At 32.9% G+C, this 16,728-nt stretch overlaps 2 protein-coding genes across 2 annotated transcripts; both read left to right on the plus strand.

Moving 5' to 3' along the window:
- The first annotated feature begins 4,356 nt into the window (after positions 1-4,356).
- On the plus strand, positions 4,357-7,564 carry LOC118037578 (laccase-4). The gene is made up of 6 exons (XM_035043610.2): positions 4,357-4,508; positions 5,404-5,555; positions 5,632-5,876; positions 6,024-6,152; positions 6,249-7,175; positions 7,268-7,564. The coding sequence occupies exons 1-6, from the start codon at positions 4,419-4,421 to the stop codon at positions 7,396-7,398; spliced, it is 1,674 nt and encodes a 557-aa protein (XP_034899501.1). The 5' UTR covers positions 4,357-4,418; the 3' UTR covers positions 7,399-7,564.
- Positions 7,565-10,283: 2,719 nt separating this feature from the next.
- Positions 10,284-14,120, plus strand: LOC118037576 (putative respiratory burst oxidase homolog protein H). Its single transcript, XM_035043607.1, has 14 exons — positions 10,284-10,677; positions 10,778-10,940; positions 11,011-11,059; positions 11,175-11,288; positions 11,370-12,179; positions 12,349-12,444; positions 12,522-12,637; positions 12,719-12,821; positions 12,908-13,008; positions 13,096-13,261; positions 13,358-13,486; positions 13,593-13,721; positions 13,814-13,892; positions 14,011-14,120. The coding sequence occupies exons 1-14, from the start codon at positions 10,284-10,286 to the stop codon at positions 14,118-14,120; spliced, it is 2,559 nt and encodes an 852-aa protein (XP_034899498.1).
- Positions 14,121-16,728: the final 2,608 nt, after the last annotated feature.

The raw sequence follows: 16,728 nt of genomic DNA on the forward strand, positions 1-16,728 counted from the left end.
GAGTGTGATGGAAGAGAATAATTAAAATTTGGAGTCAATTTGATAAAAAAAAAATGAAAGAATTAAAAAAGCAAAGACCAAAATGAAATAGGCATTGAATTTTGGGGATTGTATTAATTCAATTAGGGACTTAATTGAAAAAAAAAATAATATTTGAGGTCAGTTTGACCAAAAATACACAAATTTAAAATTCAAAGACTAATAAGTAAAAGTTGCCAACAATATTTGATGGACTAATATGTAAAAGAAACATTTAACAATTAATACATATTGATCGAAAATAAAGAAATTAAAAGTATGAGGATTAAGTTGTAACAAAAGAAAAGGATGAAAATAACAAAAATAAAAAATGATAAAATGGCATTTAAAATAAATGTTGCATAACCTCATTTATAAGAAATAATCAAAGGCACCAAACAACGTTGTTTTAAGATGGGGTAGAAAAACCTTTTTGTCCTTCGTACCATGTACGCAAGTTTTTATTATTTTTATTTTTTTGCATTTGACAGGATGTTAGACCACCGTTTTTCTTTCTCGCGTGAACATTAAATGCCCAGCAACATGTCATTTTCTTCCCCTGAAATTGTACTTCATTTTAAGCCAAAGACCTATTGCATTGTCTCCAAGTGGTGGCAGAAAACACATGCCAAAGGAGCCAACCAAAACATTTTATATAAAGTGTACAACAATGATGGATGACCAAGATTTGTCCAAAAAGATTAACGAACAAGATTATCCAACTTAAAAAGGTTTTCGGACCTTCCTCCAAAAAGAAACTTAAAGATAGAAAGTTAGAGAGAGAGAGAGAGAGAGAGAGAGAGTAATTTTTTTTTTGGAAAGTAAATTCCGGAAAAATGAATTATTTTCTGATATTTGGTAATGTAATAAAAAATAAGTTGGAAAACAATTTCTAGTATTTGGTTATGTCATGGAAAATGAACTGAAAATAACTTATTAATATTTTATTTCTCTCAAGTTTATTAAAATAATGAGGAATAAATCTTACAAATTAAAAAGTTGAATGAGAATGAAATTAAAAAAAAATATAATTTCATAAATTATCTCAAATAAAATAAATAATAATCAAAATAATAGAGATTAAATCTAAAAAATTAAAAAAAAAATAAAAGATGAAGAAATTAAAATAATAATAATAAAAATTTCATAAATTATTTCAAATAAAATAAGTAACAATCCAAAGAATGAGGATCAAATTTGATAGATAAAAAAATTCAATAAAAAAATGATAAGGGAAAGTAAATAACAATTAAAAAAATAAGGATCAAAATTAATATAAAAATTAAATTTTAAGAGATGAAATTGAAAAAAATATTTAAGACAAAATATATATAGCAATCAAAAGTTTGAGGACCAAATTTGATATAATCAACAAATAATATGATATTTTAAAATTTTTTCATAATTTTCGAAAAGTGTTTTCCGCCCAAATTTTTCAGGAAAACACTTTTCTGAAAACCAAGTCAAATTTTCTTTGATTGAAAAGTGTTTTCTGTTGACCAATTTTCGTATGACAAACAAACACATGAAAGTTTAAAAAGTGGTTTTCCGGAAACCACTTTCTGGGAAACAAACATAGCCTAAGTGGAGGAAGATATTGAGGAGATAAAGAAAAAAAGGAAGAAAAAGAAAGAAAACTATACCAAAAAAAAAAAAAAACCCTTAATTGTGAGGAAGAAAGGAGTTGGATTTTTGGGTCACTCAAATGATTCATTTTGAACCAGAGAGTTCCAATGGGGAGGAAGAAGAAAGAGAGGATAGAAAAAAAAAACAAATAAAAAAGAAAAACCTTAGTCTAGAGAGAGAAAACCACTCATAATACCACTCCATCTCTAGTCGGCCACTATGATAGCCAGTAGGAGGCTCCACAACACCTTCACACTTTGTTGAAACCAACCTTGAGGCAAGTCAACTCTTTATTTTTTTTCTCTCTTTAGAATTTATGAAAAAGTAATGCAAAATAATGCATTTTGATTTTTAAATGCGCGAATAAAAGTTTAAAATAGGTTTTTTTGGCATAGATATTGTGTGTTCTTATAAAAAATGGTAGCCAAATATGTGAAAAATACATGGATAAAAATTTAAAGTTGGGGTTTTTAAAGTTTATTTGTATTTAATGTTGGTTTTGCATGCCTCTTATTAACCAAAAAAAAAAAGATTAGAAGATTAAATGTGATGATTTTGATTAAAAAACAAATGCATGAAAGAAAAATCAAAACCTTTGTTTTTAAGTTTGCTTGTATTCTAGACTAGGAATGATATAGTTGGGGTTTTGAAATGTGCTTTGTTTTTATAGATGATGGGGCATGAAAAATATTTGAATTCAAATATTACATGCTACCTTGATTATGAATTAAAAAAAAATCATTAAATTTATTTTTGCTTCCTTGAATGATACATAAATGAATAATATGAATTAACATCTTTTATTCTTAAGATTAAATTTTTATCATGGTTTTTATTTTAATGCTTGTTATCATGAGCCAGGAAAAAACACATTACCGTCGAAAGGAGGACCTGGTGCGTGTCCGGCATCCATCAAGAGACCTGCAAGTAATATTGGGCCATCCCCATGGAGGAGGATTGCAAGCAATGCCTCGAGGAAGAGTGTTAGGCCTACCGAACTTTACCCATTTTTTTTTGTTCTTGAGCTCTCGGACATCTGTTGTCGAATAAGAAAAGCAATATTTGGGTCTTCACGAAGCTTTCAAGACCTCAAGCGCCGGATAATTAGTAATTTGCCCTAAAGCTGGAGCTGAAAAGTATGGTGGAAAATCATATCGAATTATGTATTTGAAACGTTAATTAAGATCATTATTGTAAAATATTATTCGTCCACTAATTGCTATTGAATTTAAAATAAATACACTTTTAAAACTAATATATAGTTACCAAGAGTCAATTTGATAGCAGTAAAGGAGACCCTGCTTGAATAAAATCTCGTTGAATTTGGTCAGTGTTTTTTAGAATAAAGTGAAATAAAAAAGTTATTTCAAAACATAACCAATATTTTTAGTTATTTTTCAAGAAAGTTTAGTATATCCCATAATAAAAATCATAAATTTTGGATGAAATAAAATCAATAAATCAATTCTAAAATCAAAGACCGATTGAAGCTTTAACTGCATTTCTGAGCTAGGCATTCCGACACAAAGAAAGCTATAGATTTGAGTTAATACATGTGTCTAAGCCTTAAGACCATATATATAAAAACACAATCAAAGTTGCTAGTTTGTTGTTTTAATTAGCAAAATTCTTCTAAAATATGAAATGATAGATTTAAATACCCTAAATATTTGTAAATAACTAGAAAACAATTAATCCAAAAAAATAATAAAGTTAAAATCCAAAATTATCAGAACAAAATTCAAAATATGATATGAAACTTCAAAGATATTTTTTAGAGCTTTGAGAGCGGCATTTGAAACAAGCTTCATGCTAGTGAGATAATATTGTTTTAGATTAAATTTTTTTTCAGGAATTTATTTATAAAATTTAAGTTTGATTTAACAATTAAATAAAAAATTATAATTGTTTTGAGTTAGATGTAGAATAACTTTTTGTTATTTATGTATTCATAAAATCCTATACTAATTTTTGATATTATGAAGATCCACTCCACACTTCAACCGAATGCTCAAGAGAAAGTTTAAATAGATACCTTTTCATATTTCAATTTTTTACACTTTGACTCTTAAATTTTTAATTGTTTTTACTTTGATCCCTGAACATTTTAATCCAACCCTTGAATTCATTTTTTTATATCATGAATTCAACACTCTTCTGGTAAAAAAAGTTACCCCAAATTACATTAAGCTCTTGTATTGCCTCAAAGAACGAATCAAATGACTAGACATTGTTCGTAGCTAATGTGAGTTAGCTCAATCGGGACGCCATGTCCTAGAAAGCAACAAAACAAAAGAAACTTTAAGGGCAACTTTATGCTCGAGCTGAGTTGACCAAATGTTCTTTTTATCCCGTATTTGTTATACATTTTTCAACTAGTGGAGTAGTTAGTAGGACAGGAGGATGTTTTCAAGATCAAAATGTAGGAAGTGGGTGCCAAATTTAATCATTTCACTGCAAAAAAATCAAACTTCCATGTAAGGTTCCCAACAAATGAAAGCTCATAGTTTGCTTCCGAATGTACGTAGAACCATGAACAGGAGTACTTTATGTAGCTCGTAAGAAATCCATCGAGATTAGGATTCAAAATCTTGTTTTCCAAGAATGCGCTCACCCAACTAACCTAACTGAGAAAAACGACATGGCAACAATTCCCCTAATCCCTTTATAAGGTTGAGGCAGTCAGTTGCAGATGAATGCAACAAGCTTGAAAGAAAGAAGTGTGTCGACAGCGAGAGAGAGATTGAAAGGGAACGATCAGAAAGCCAGAAAAAATGGAGTTCTCTTGGTTCCGTTTTATGCTTCTTGCTGTCAGCATCTTCCCTGCTTTTGTCGAATGCAGGGTTCGGCATTACAAATTTAATGTAAGTTTGCGTTAGGGGTAAGCAAATTTGGTTAGGTTAGGTTTTTTATAAAAAAAAATAACCAAAAGAAAGTTTTTTTTTTAAAAAAAAAAAAAACCGAACCGAAACCGATTCGAACCGGCCAGTTTTGGTTCGGTTTGGTTTTTTAGGGAAAAAACTGGTTTGACTCGTTTTTTTCGGTTTTGGCTCGGTTTTTTTGATTTGGCTTGATTTTTTTCCTGTTTGGATCGGTTTTTTCGGTTCGATTCTGTGCGGTTCAGTTTTTTCAGTTTTAAGCTTATAAAATCGATACCAAACCGAATCGGTCAGTTTTTTTAAAATTTTAATCAGTTTAATTAGTTTTTTTTCATGATTCGATTTTTTTAGTTATTTTTTTTAATTTTTTCAGTTTGTTAATTTTTTTCTCACCTCTAGTTTGCATTGTAAATGTTATTTTTATGGAACAAACTTGGATATGGTCTAGCCTTTTTGCAGCTAAAAGGCTATAGCACGCCGTCATGAGTGACCAAAGCTCGAAATGCTCGAGCTTGAGGTCCTGACTAGTCCCGTTCACATTGAAAATTTTCTTCAAAATCCACTTCATTGTTAGAAAACTATGATTCAAATTGCGAGCTTACTTTATTGGAAACTATTTGCAGCAAAAAGCTCTCGCTATCCATTTATATATTTACACAACTAGCTAGTCAGACTATTATTTAATATTTGTGCCAACTTAGTATTGAAAATTAATTATTTGGACAGTAATGGTAAGATCTTAAATCGTCAACAGACTCCAAGCAGAGCTATAGTGACATAATTAGCTACAAACACTTTAAAAACTAGGAAAATTTTGTCACAAGCTTTCAGTATATATTAGATTCAGAAATGATATTAATTTGATCTCTCATTTGAACAGGTGGTGATGAAAAATACTACCAGACTATGCTCAAGCAAGCCGGTTGTTACCGTCAATGGCCGATTCCCAGGACCAACTCTGTATGCCAGAGAAGACGATACAGTTCTTGTAAAAGTTGTTAACCATGTCAAATATAATGTGTCTATCCACTGGTACGATACTAAATAGCATTTATCCTCTAATTAACCATGAGTGATTCTAATGTAGTTTTTTCTTGGTATTTTGCAGGCATGGCATTAGGCAATTAAGAACGGGCTGGGCTGACGGACCAGCGTACATTACGCAATGCCCCATTCAGACAGGGCAAAGCTATGTCTACAATTTCACAATCACAGGGCAGAGAGGCACGCTTCTGTGGCATGCACATATTCTCTGGCTAAGAGCCACCGTCCACGGTGCCATAGTTGTCTTGCCTAAGCTTGGTGTCCCCTACCCATTCCCAGCTCCCCACAAGGAATTTGTTGTTGTCTTAGGTGCGAAAGACTTCGAATTTATTGCTTCACCATAACTTGAGCAATTCTCGAGTTGATAAGAATATGGTTCAAACCATAACTCCAACTATAAGATTCATAGTTGTTAAATATGCAATTCTGCATTAATTTGGTTAAGTTATATTGCAGCCGAATGGTGGAAATCAGACACTGAAGCTGTGATCAATGAAGCTCTTAAATCAGGATTAGCACCAAATGTCTCTGATGCTCACACAATTAATGGCCATCCAGGAGCTGTCTCAGCTTGTCCTTCACAGAGTATTTAACTGGCCTTCAATTTAATACTAAGGTTCCCGTTAACATGGTTTCACTATATTAAAAAGCTTACACAAGAATGTTCTTCGATTCTTGCAGGCGGTTTCACATTGCCAGTCGAAAGTGGGAAGACATACATGATACGGCTGATCAATGCTGCACTCAACGACGAGCTCTTCTTCAAAATTGCAGGGCACAAGCTTACTGTTGTGGAAGTTGATGCTGCCTACGTTAAACCTTTCAGAACTGATACAGTCCTAATTGCCCCAGGACAGACCACCAATGTCCTCGTCACAACTAACAAAAATACGGGCAAGTACTTGGTTGCAGCCTCCCCATTCATGGATGCTCCAATCGCAGTAGACAACATGACTGCAACAGCCACTTTACACTATTCAGGAGCACTTTCTAACTCCCCCACAACTCTCACCACCCCACCTCCCAAGAATGCCACCGCAGTTGCCAACCAATTTACCAATTCTCTACGCAGTCTAAACTCGAAAAGGTTCCCTGCCAAAGTCCCATTAACCGTTGATCACAGCCTTTTCTTCACTGTTGGTCTGGGAATTAACCCGTGTCCAACTTGCAAAGCTGCTAATGGTAGCAGGGTTGTTGCTAGTATCAACAATGTCACATTTGTAATGCCAACCACCGCTCTGCTTCAAGCACATTTCTTCAACATCAGCGGTGTGTTCACCACTGATTTTCCTGCAAAGCCACCACATGTTTTTAATTACACCGGCACTCCACCCACAAATTTACAGACCAGAAGTGGAACAAAAGTATATAAGTTGGCCTACAACTCGACAGTCGAACTTGTTATGCAAGATACCGGGATCATATCCCCTGAGAACCATCCAATCCATCTGCATGGATTCAATTTCTTTGGTGTTGGTCGGGGAGTAGGGAATTACAATCCGAAGACTGATCCTAAGAAATTCAACCTTGTTGACCCTGTTGAACGGAACACAATTGGAGTACCTTCTGGTGGATGGGTTGCGATCAGATTTCGTGCTGATAATCCTGGTAAATGTTTTCAGTTGAATTCCAGAGACTTTGGCTTTTTGAAATTTGGTTCAATCTGTGTTCTTTAACTATCATCTTTTCTTTTTCTGTAGGAGTTTGGTTCATGCATTGCCATCTTGAGGTGCACACTACATGGGGACTTAAGATGGCATTCTTGGTGGACAATGGCAAAGGCCCTAATGAGTCAACTCTACCGCCTCCAAGCGATCTTCCAAAATGTTGAAAGCAACTCCGAGAGAGAGGAATATATATATTCAAACAGAAACAATTAGATAGAGTTAAAATTTCTATTTTTTTTCTTGAGTGAATTGAAACATTTGCTCAAGCGAGTTTAAATAAAAAAAAAGACTTGAGCGGTATAACTGTTCAAATACAAAATGTTAATTTTTTCTCGAATATAGTGAAGATGTTATATTACAAAACTTTGATGGCTGATTAAGCCTGTTCAATTGTTTGATTCTTGAAAATTGACATTTGGATTGTTTACAAGTAATTTCAAACAAAAATTATTTTCCATTCCTAATTATTTTTATAAAAAAAATTTAATTTCAAATTTATTTAACAATAATTATTATCGTAGTTTTAAAATCAAATTTGAGAGTCTATCCGGGGTAAGAACTAAGTTATTAGTCAGGAAAGTAAACTCGAATTGACCTGATTTAGAAATCAATTCATGACAAGGTTTAGATTATAGTCTAGAAAAGTCAACGGGTTATTTCGAGTCAATGTAAAAATAAAACTGGTTATTATAATAGTTTTAAAAACTCGAATTGAGTTAAGTCTCAGGTCACGAGTCAAAGAGTCAAGCTATGTTAATATATAGATAAAAATAGTTATTATTATAGTTTTAAAACCTAACTTGAAAGTCAACCTTGGATAAGACTTTAGTCACGGGTCTTAAGGGTCAATTTGGGTTGACCTGAGTCAATGTAAGAATAAAAATAATTTATTATCATAGTTTTAAAAACTGATTAGAAAGTCAACAAAAGGACAAGGCTTTGGTCACTAGTTGGAAGAGTCAACCAGGTTGACAAAAAATTTTTTTTAAAAAAATATTAACGCAACCTGCTTTTGGACAAAAAAAAAAAAGAAAAAGTCAACATATTTTTTACCTATGTTTTTATCCTGAATTGATTCGAGTTTTTGATGGGGTCAGGTCAGGGTCAATTATTCCTCTATTTTTTTCTTAAAAACATACTAGTCCAAGCCCTAGGTCAACCTGCCCAATCAATCCAGGTTGTATAATTAGGGTTATCAAAATATTGTTAATTTCCACACTCAATATAAATTAAATTGAATAAAATAATATTTATCTTTTTAATATGAAAATTTGAAAGAGGAAAAAACATAAAATTAGAAATATCTTAGAAGAAAAAAATTAAAGGGAAAGAAATTAGTTGTAAGTGGGCGTTGTTCTATTATGCGTTATTTATAATAATACTATAAAAAAATATTTTTTTTTGAAGATGGTAATGGTGCAAATCTATTATGTGCTTTTAACCCAACTCAAGCATTTTTATATTTTAAAATAAAAAAAGCTATTGATCCCGTTGCAGAGCACGGGCCACTATGCTAGTTATTATATTATTACGATTATTTTTTAAAAATATATTTTTAAAAACATATATTGAGATAATATTTTTTTTTAATGTTTAAAATTGATTTTTTATATCTTACATCAAAATAATACAAAATTATAAAAAAAATATATTAATTTAAATAAAGAAAAAGATAAAAGAAATTGAAATTTTTTTAAAATTATTTTTGAAACGTAAAAACAAACATGTTTTAATAAGAAAATTCAACTTAACCTCAAAAGAAAAAATTATCATCACCCAACTTTTGTACAAAATAAAAAAAGTATCATTAGTTTATTTCCTCTTTACTGTATAAAAAAAATTAAATATAAGAAAATATAAGAAAAGAAAATTTAAAGTATGGGGTCTTGCTGGCAACAAGATCCAATTTTATTAGGTTTGGTTGCCTAGCAGGACCCACAACTATTGGCTCCAGCTACGGCAAGAATCAACGCTATTGGTTGCTGGACCTAACCTTATTGAGTCTTGCTAAAGCATCTGGACCCAATATCAATAGGAACCAACGTACCTCATGACCCATTTTGTCTTTTTTTATATACTTTTTTAAATTCAAAAGGGAATGAAAGTCATTCCTTAAAAGTTCTCGCTCAATCAAAAGCATATAACACACATGAAACCTTAGTTTTTTTCGTTGATTTTTTGAGGTATAACTTTAACCATGCACGACGTTAGTGGCTTAGCTTTTCATGCTTCCTAAAAGCTTTTTGTATAGTGAGAGAATATCTAGCAGGACCCAACATCCTTGGGTCATGTTGGGCACCTAGACCTAGCATATATTTTTTACTAAATATAGATAAAACAATGTTTCTTATAGGTGTTAGAGTGTTATCTACAGTGTAAATATTCTATATTTATAGTCTAGTTTATAATATAACAAATCTATATTTACAGCAAATGCACCATATTTTTTATATGCCTTTTTAAAATATAGTAAAATAGTCTATTTTCGTCGAACAATAATCTTGATAGAAGTAATTATCCTACACTAAATTTGGTACACAAAAGGAGACAGTGGAATCATACATCATTGAATGGAGAAAACTTGAAAGTTAGTTTGCCCCTCGTCTAATAATAACAGCATGTTTTCACGTATCCTTTTGGCAGCACAGACATTGCATTGCATAGCACTGTTGAGGTAGCATGTCATTTTGCTATAAAAAGCATTTGTGAAATGGTCAAAAGTACTTGTGCTTAATGGAAAAGACTTCTTACTACAAGAATTTGGTGAAATTAGTACCTTGAGTGCCTGATTATCATAAAAACCAGAAAAATCCTATAGGCTGTAAGTTTGAGGTGTCTTGTTGCTTCCTATTGTTAGGCCAGCTTTGTACCAGATTTTTGCCTTCGTAATCTTCCCCTCCTTCCACACCAGTTCCACCATTTCATATAAATAAACCTCTCTCCCTTCCATTTTTTTAGCAGATCCTTTATGCTTTCTCACCCTCCATTTTCTCTGGTTTTTTTCTTTTTTTAATGTGTGTGAATTGAAGAGAAAAATCTCATAGAGTTAATGGGAAGCAAAACAGAATCAAAAAGGTGGATGCTTGAGAGCATTGAAATTGATAGGATGCGGGGTGTTCCTGTTAATGATGAACCTAAAGCCACCTTACCGCCCAAGGAACCTGGTGTTGCTTCCATCAAGAGGAGTGCAAGTAATATCGGGGCATCCCTCAGAAGGACTGCTAGTAGTGCCTTGAGGAAGAGTGGGATTCTCTCTTCGAAACCTCCTCTCCCAAAGATGGAAAGAACAGCATCATCGGCTTCTAGAGGACTTAAAAGCCTAAGGTTTCTTGATAGAACAATGACAGGAAAGGAAATGGATGCATGGAGATCCATCGAAAGGCGTTTTGATCAATTTGCAGTTCATGAAAGGCTCCCTAAGGAAAAGTTTGGAATCTGCATTGGTATGCTTTCGAAATCTTTCGTTGTTGACGACATGCCTTTTCTCCTATCTTTTTCAATATAAAAAACACAAATTGCACTTCATTCCCTTTTTTTTTGCAGGACTAGGAGATTCAAAAGAGTTTGCAGGAGAAATATTCCATGCCATTGCCAGGCGTAAGAATATAAGCCCCGCAAATGGGATAACAAAAGATGAGTTGAAATTGTTTTGGGAAGACATGACTAAACAAGATCTTGATTCTCGTCTTGGAATATTTTTTGATATGTAAGAAATCCCCCTTGTGAAGTCTAAACTGTTAAAGGGTTAACTTTAAGCTGACATAATGATTTAATAGGTGCGACAAGAATGGGGATGGGAGGCTTTCGGAGTTCGAAGTGAGGGAGGTGTGGCTATATTGCCCTTCTGCATAATTGTTATTTTCCTTTTTCTTTTGTTTTTTTTTCTTCTTCCTCTTCACATCACGATATTTCAATTTTCTGATTTTATGTTTTACCAAAGGTTATAGAGTTGAGTGCCTCTGCAAACAAGCTCACAAATCTTAAACAGCATGCGGCAGTCTATGCAGCTCTCATCATGGAAGAACTTGATCCTGATCATCTTGGATATATAGGGGTTGGTATTTATGCAAAAACTCTGGTTTCAAATTTTGTGACAGTGTGGCAATTAGAAACTCTACTTTTTCTAGTTTTGCAGCTATGGCAGCTTGAAACTCTGCTAAGAGGGATGGTGAATAATGAAGATCAAACGACGAAGCTCGATGAAAAAACGCATAATCTCACAAATGCCATGATCCCAAGAAGATATAGGACTCCTGTTACCAAATTCTTGACTCTGTCAGTAGAATATATTAATGAGAACTGGAGGAGAATATGGGTTATCGCGTTGTGGTTAGCTGTAAACTTCGTACTCTTTTTTTGGAAGTTCAAGGAATTCGAGAAATCACCCTTATTCAAAATCTCAAGTTATTGTGTCTGTCTTGCCAAGGCTACAGCCGAGACTCTAAAGTTTAATATGGCCCTCATTCTTCTTCCTGTCTGCAGAAGAACACTCACTAAGCTTAGATCATCATTTCTCGGCACCTTTATCCCTTTCGATGACAACATAAGCTTTCACAAGACGATTGCTTTGGCCATAGTAATTGGAACTGTAGCTCATACTCTAGCACATGTTCTTTGTAATATCCCGTTGTTGAGTTCTTGCCCAGAAGGCAAATTCATGTTATTTGCCGGACCATTGTTCCATTACCGACAGCCAACTTATTGGTTCTTCATGCGAAGCATTGTAGGCGTCACCGGAATTCTGATGATCCTTATAATGGCGTTCTCATTTACTTTGGCGACACACCATTTACGGAAGAACGTCATTAAGTTACCGGGGGTATTTCACAGATTGGCAGGGTTTAATGCCTTCTGGTATGCGCATCATCTGCTCGCCCTAGCATATCTACTATGCTTTTTGCATGGCTACTTCTTAATATTTGAAAAGCCTTGGTATGCCAAAACGGTATGCACAACCCTCAGCTAGCTCCTTCTTCATTAAGCAAAACCTTTTTCTGCCATTTGTGCTCCAACAATTCTGAATGCAATATTTTCATGACAAGAAAATTTCTCTTCTGAACATATATAGGTTAAAGCGGTTGCTGAAACTAATTGTGTTCTCTAACTTTCCGCAGACATGGATGTATCTCATTGGCCCGGTATTGTTCTATGCCACTGAGAGATTCTTCACAAAAAATCAGGAACGCTATCACCGTGTTGATGTCATTAAGGTACGGGTTATTGATGTTTATTCTCCTCATCCATGATATTAATTCATATAACTCATCGTGTACTTTGGACATTACAGGCCATTATATATACAGGGAATGTTCTTGCTCTATACATGAGCAAGCCTCTAGGATTTAAGTACGAAAGTGGAATGTACCTCTTTGTCAAATGCCCGGATTTGTCCAAGTTTGAATGGTAATAAATTGATCTCCGATAGTGTTTTCTGTTCTATAATACATCTCTTTAGTAAAAAAATGCAGTTCTTTTTTCTTGTAGGCATCCCTTCTCCATCACTTCTGCACCAGGAGATAACACTTTGAGTGTCCACATAAGAACTGTGGGTGATTGGACGACAGAACTCAAAAACTTATTTGCGAAGGTTATGACTTGATTGGTGTCTCTCTATATCCATGCAACTGAGGCAGATTTAGTGACATGTTATTTGCAAATGTAATGTTTTCGCAGGTCTGTGAGCCCCCCCGGGATACGAAACAAAACCAAGGAAGGCTAAAGAGAATGGAAACTAAAGCATTGTCAAACTCAAACTTCGATCAGATACAAGCAACGTCAGTAAATTAATTCTTAAATAATCTATACTTGAGATTTTGTGAAGTCTAAAACTTTTATAATAGCCCCCTTTTCACCTGTGGCAGATTTCCAAAGATCCTGATCAAAGGACCATTTGGAGCCCCCGCTCAGAATTACAAAAAGTTTGACATATTACTGCTCATAGGTCTAGGAATTGGAGCAACTCCATTTATCAGCATTTTGAAGGATCTGCTCAATCAGATCAAATCAAATGCGGCGGAGTCGAGGAGGGTACGTTACGTATAGTGCCAGGCACACATCACTGCCATAAGATTGCTCAGACAAATAAGTTGAAAATCAATTCAGCTAACATATGATTGCACGCAGGACCAACGAACGGGTTCAACTGATAAAAAGGGTCCAGAAAGAGCGTACTTTTACTGGGTCACAAGAGAACAAAGTTCTTTTGATTGGTTCAAGGGTGTCATGGACGACATTGCAGACTGTGATGATAATGTGGGTTTTGATAGCTGAAAAATGTCCTCATTTTACAAATTCTCAGCCCGTCAAGGGTTTCTAATCTAACCAGTAATTATTCCTTTGGAACTTTTCAATGTCTCAGAATATAATTGAAATGCACAACTACTTGACTAGTGTGTATGAAGAAGGAGATGCAAGGTCTGCACTTATTGCCATGGTACAAAAACTGCAGCATGCAAAGAATGGACTTGATGTTGTCTCCCAAAGTCGGGTATTGATCATCTTGACTGACCACTGCATCATTAACCATATACTATGTTTTTTCTCTTAAATTCCTTTCTAATATGTAATAGAATGTGACAGATAAGAACGCATTTTTCAAGACCCAACTGGAGAAAGGTATTTACTCAAATGGCAGAAACACATAAATCTTCTCGGATAGGTGAGTGTGGAACTGTAAAGAACCTTTTTTGGTACCAAAGCGCAGCATGTCTTTTTCAGCTATATGATTAGTTTTATCCTTAGGTCTTTTGTTTAATTCTTGATGTCTTGGTTTGCAGGCGTCTTCTACTGTGGAAGTGCTCTACTTGTCAAACCACTGAGGGAGCTTTGCCAAGAATTTACTCTACATTCATCAACTCGTTTCCAATTTCACAAGGAGAACTTCTAAAATACCAATTTGATCCATCTTGGAAAATGTTTGCTTGATACAGTGTACAACGAAAGATATAAAATGAGAGCTTCTAAAGCTCTAAATTCTATAGAAATCTATGTTTTGTACACTCTCACAAATATGAAATCTCTCTGATAAAAAATAATACTCAGGTTATTTAAATAAAAGCTTATATAGATTTAAGTAAGGAAACTTGAACCAAGTAAAATTTTAAAATGTATCTAGAAAATAAAGAAATATCCAGAAAAATATCTTCGGGGTTGAATTTGAATATGGTAACAACCTTTCTGGTTTTAACCAATTATCTCCTTATAAAATTTGACATATTGAATGTCATTATAAAATTTCAGTATGATTCATTGATTTAATAAAAGTTATGTTCTTTGTTGTCTGAAATGTTTAACGCGTCTAAATTTTTTTTCAAACTTGTCAATACATGTATCGTATCAAGCTTTTTTATTTGAGAAAAACTCATTCTTAATTATACTATTAGAAATTAAACTCTTTGATTCCATAGAAATATACATTTCAAATACAGTATTGTGGCTAGTTTGTTCACAAATTAGAATGTCTTTAACATACTGATTTCAAACTCTAATTTATGATATGTGCAAGCTAAATGAGATTTCATATCTAATGTTACATTATTTTTGTCTATGAAACCCAATTGTAATTCCAGCTCCCTTTCCTTTACCTCAAATTTGACCACCTCATCAGATGTTGGTAAAGAAGCATCGTTATCTTTAGTCAGCTTGTATTCAAGCTGCTTTTATCCCTTAACCTTTTTATGGAAAGGAACCCTAAGTAATCCTCTACCATATTTTTGAGTGACTTTTCAAAAATTATTATGTTCTTTGTCTTTGTTTACAAGACCCATGATAGAAGGATTATAGCTTACTATTTTCTTCTATAACTTAATTTATAAAGATTAAAGTTGTTTTTTTAGCTTTTTTTTCAACCAAATTATCTTTAGCATGATGGGATAACTTTGAAATTTCAAAATTAGAGACTTGTGTATTTAATTCTACCCTTTATCCTTTGTAAAATTTATTACCTTGCAAATTAAGGTTAACAATAGTCTTTGGTTTCACTCATAATCTAGCAAAACAAATATATCCCTCAATAATATTTTTATTCAAAACTAAGATGCAATAAGTTCTTACTTTAATTATTTATATGTTTTTCCCTTGTACTATTTAAAAATTTTGAACAAAAAACAAGCTATAATAATTTAATTATTTATATGCTTAGTATAAAATCTCTTCGTAATCATCTTGTATAAATTCTAAAATTATTAATTGTCTCATAGTTCTTCATGATGAAAGTATATGCTTACTAGCACAAACTCTATTTCTAGAATATCGTATCACCAATCTCAGCATCATAAGCAAGTTTGCATCTTGAAAAGCTTGCCTTCTAATAACTAAGAATCTTTTTTAATTAAAAGTAGGCTCCCAACTCTAACAACCATCTAATAAATCTTTTCTTTAAAAAATTCTATAAAAAAAGAAATTTCATTGAAATGAGGAATTCATCTATGAAAAAGTTAATTGCAAACTAAGTTTTCAATTCATTATTTGTTATATATGTCATTCTTCAAATAGACATGATGTCAATATGGGTTTATAGGAATAGATATAGGGTTTGGTTCACCCTGAGGTAAGTCTATGGGCACATCCCTCTCTTCGATATTATCCTTATTTGTACCTCTCCATGGCAACTGATTTAGCCAATGATGATATGGTTCATTATTGCCTCTTAAGACCTCATAGTTTCATAGATAGCCTTCATTCTTGCACCACAAAATAGGAAGATGTTGTAAATGTCTCCTACCACCAAACAAGCTACCTTGCTTTATTAACAATTGATACAGTATAAAGTAAAAGATAGGAAATGAATATTTCTAATGTCCTAGGTTACAATTATGAATTATATAGAAAATCTATGTTTTATAGATTTTGAATAATATTAAATTACTTTACTGAAAAATAACATGCAAGGTTATATAAATAGGAATCTAAACAATCTAGGTGAGAAAACATAAATTAAATAAAATTTTAAAACCTAATTAGGAAAGACATCTTAAGATAACTAGGAAAAAAATGTAAAGCATCCTCTACATCGAATTTGAATATGAAAATAATGTTAGCTTGCTAAATCCAGATTACCACCTTTAGAACTGACTTTGTAGAACATCTTAGGAAAATTCTACCTTAATCTAATAATCAAATCAAAAATTAAATATGTTTTTGCTAGAAAAATTGTTTGACGCATCCATATTTCTTCTTAGACTTATTGATACATGTCCCACCACATCATTATAGAAATAGAATTTGTGTCATTAACCATTTTCCCATATTCATAAAAGGAAATTAGCTTTAGGATGTTGCAATCTTGTAACCTTACAAATAATTTCTTTTTTCTTCCAAACTTATGTTGACAAACATTTTTTTAGCTATAGAGGTTATGCCATAATTATACGATAAAGATAACTCTATTTGATTTATAAATTCATGTCATCCTTTCTTGAGATTTTTTTACAGTTTTCATTAAAAGATCAAACCTTAATAAGTACATTAAAATAGCTAAGTTGAAGTATGAAGAG

The sequence above is a fragment of the Populus alba genome, chromosome 16 (genome assembly GCF_005239225.2).
Source record: "Populus alba chromosome 16, ASM523922v2, whole genome shotgun sequence".
In the NCBI taxonomy this organism is placed as follows: domain Eukaryota; kingdom Viridiplantae; phylum Streptophyta; class Magnoliopsida; order Malpighiales; family Salicaceae; genus Populus; species Populus alba.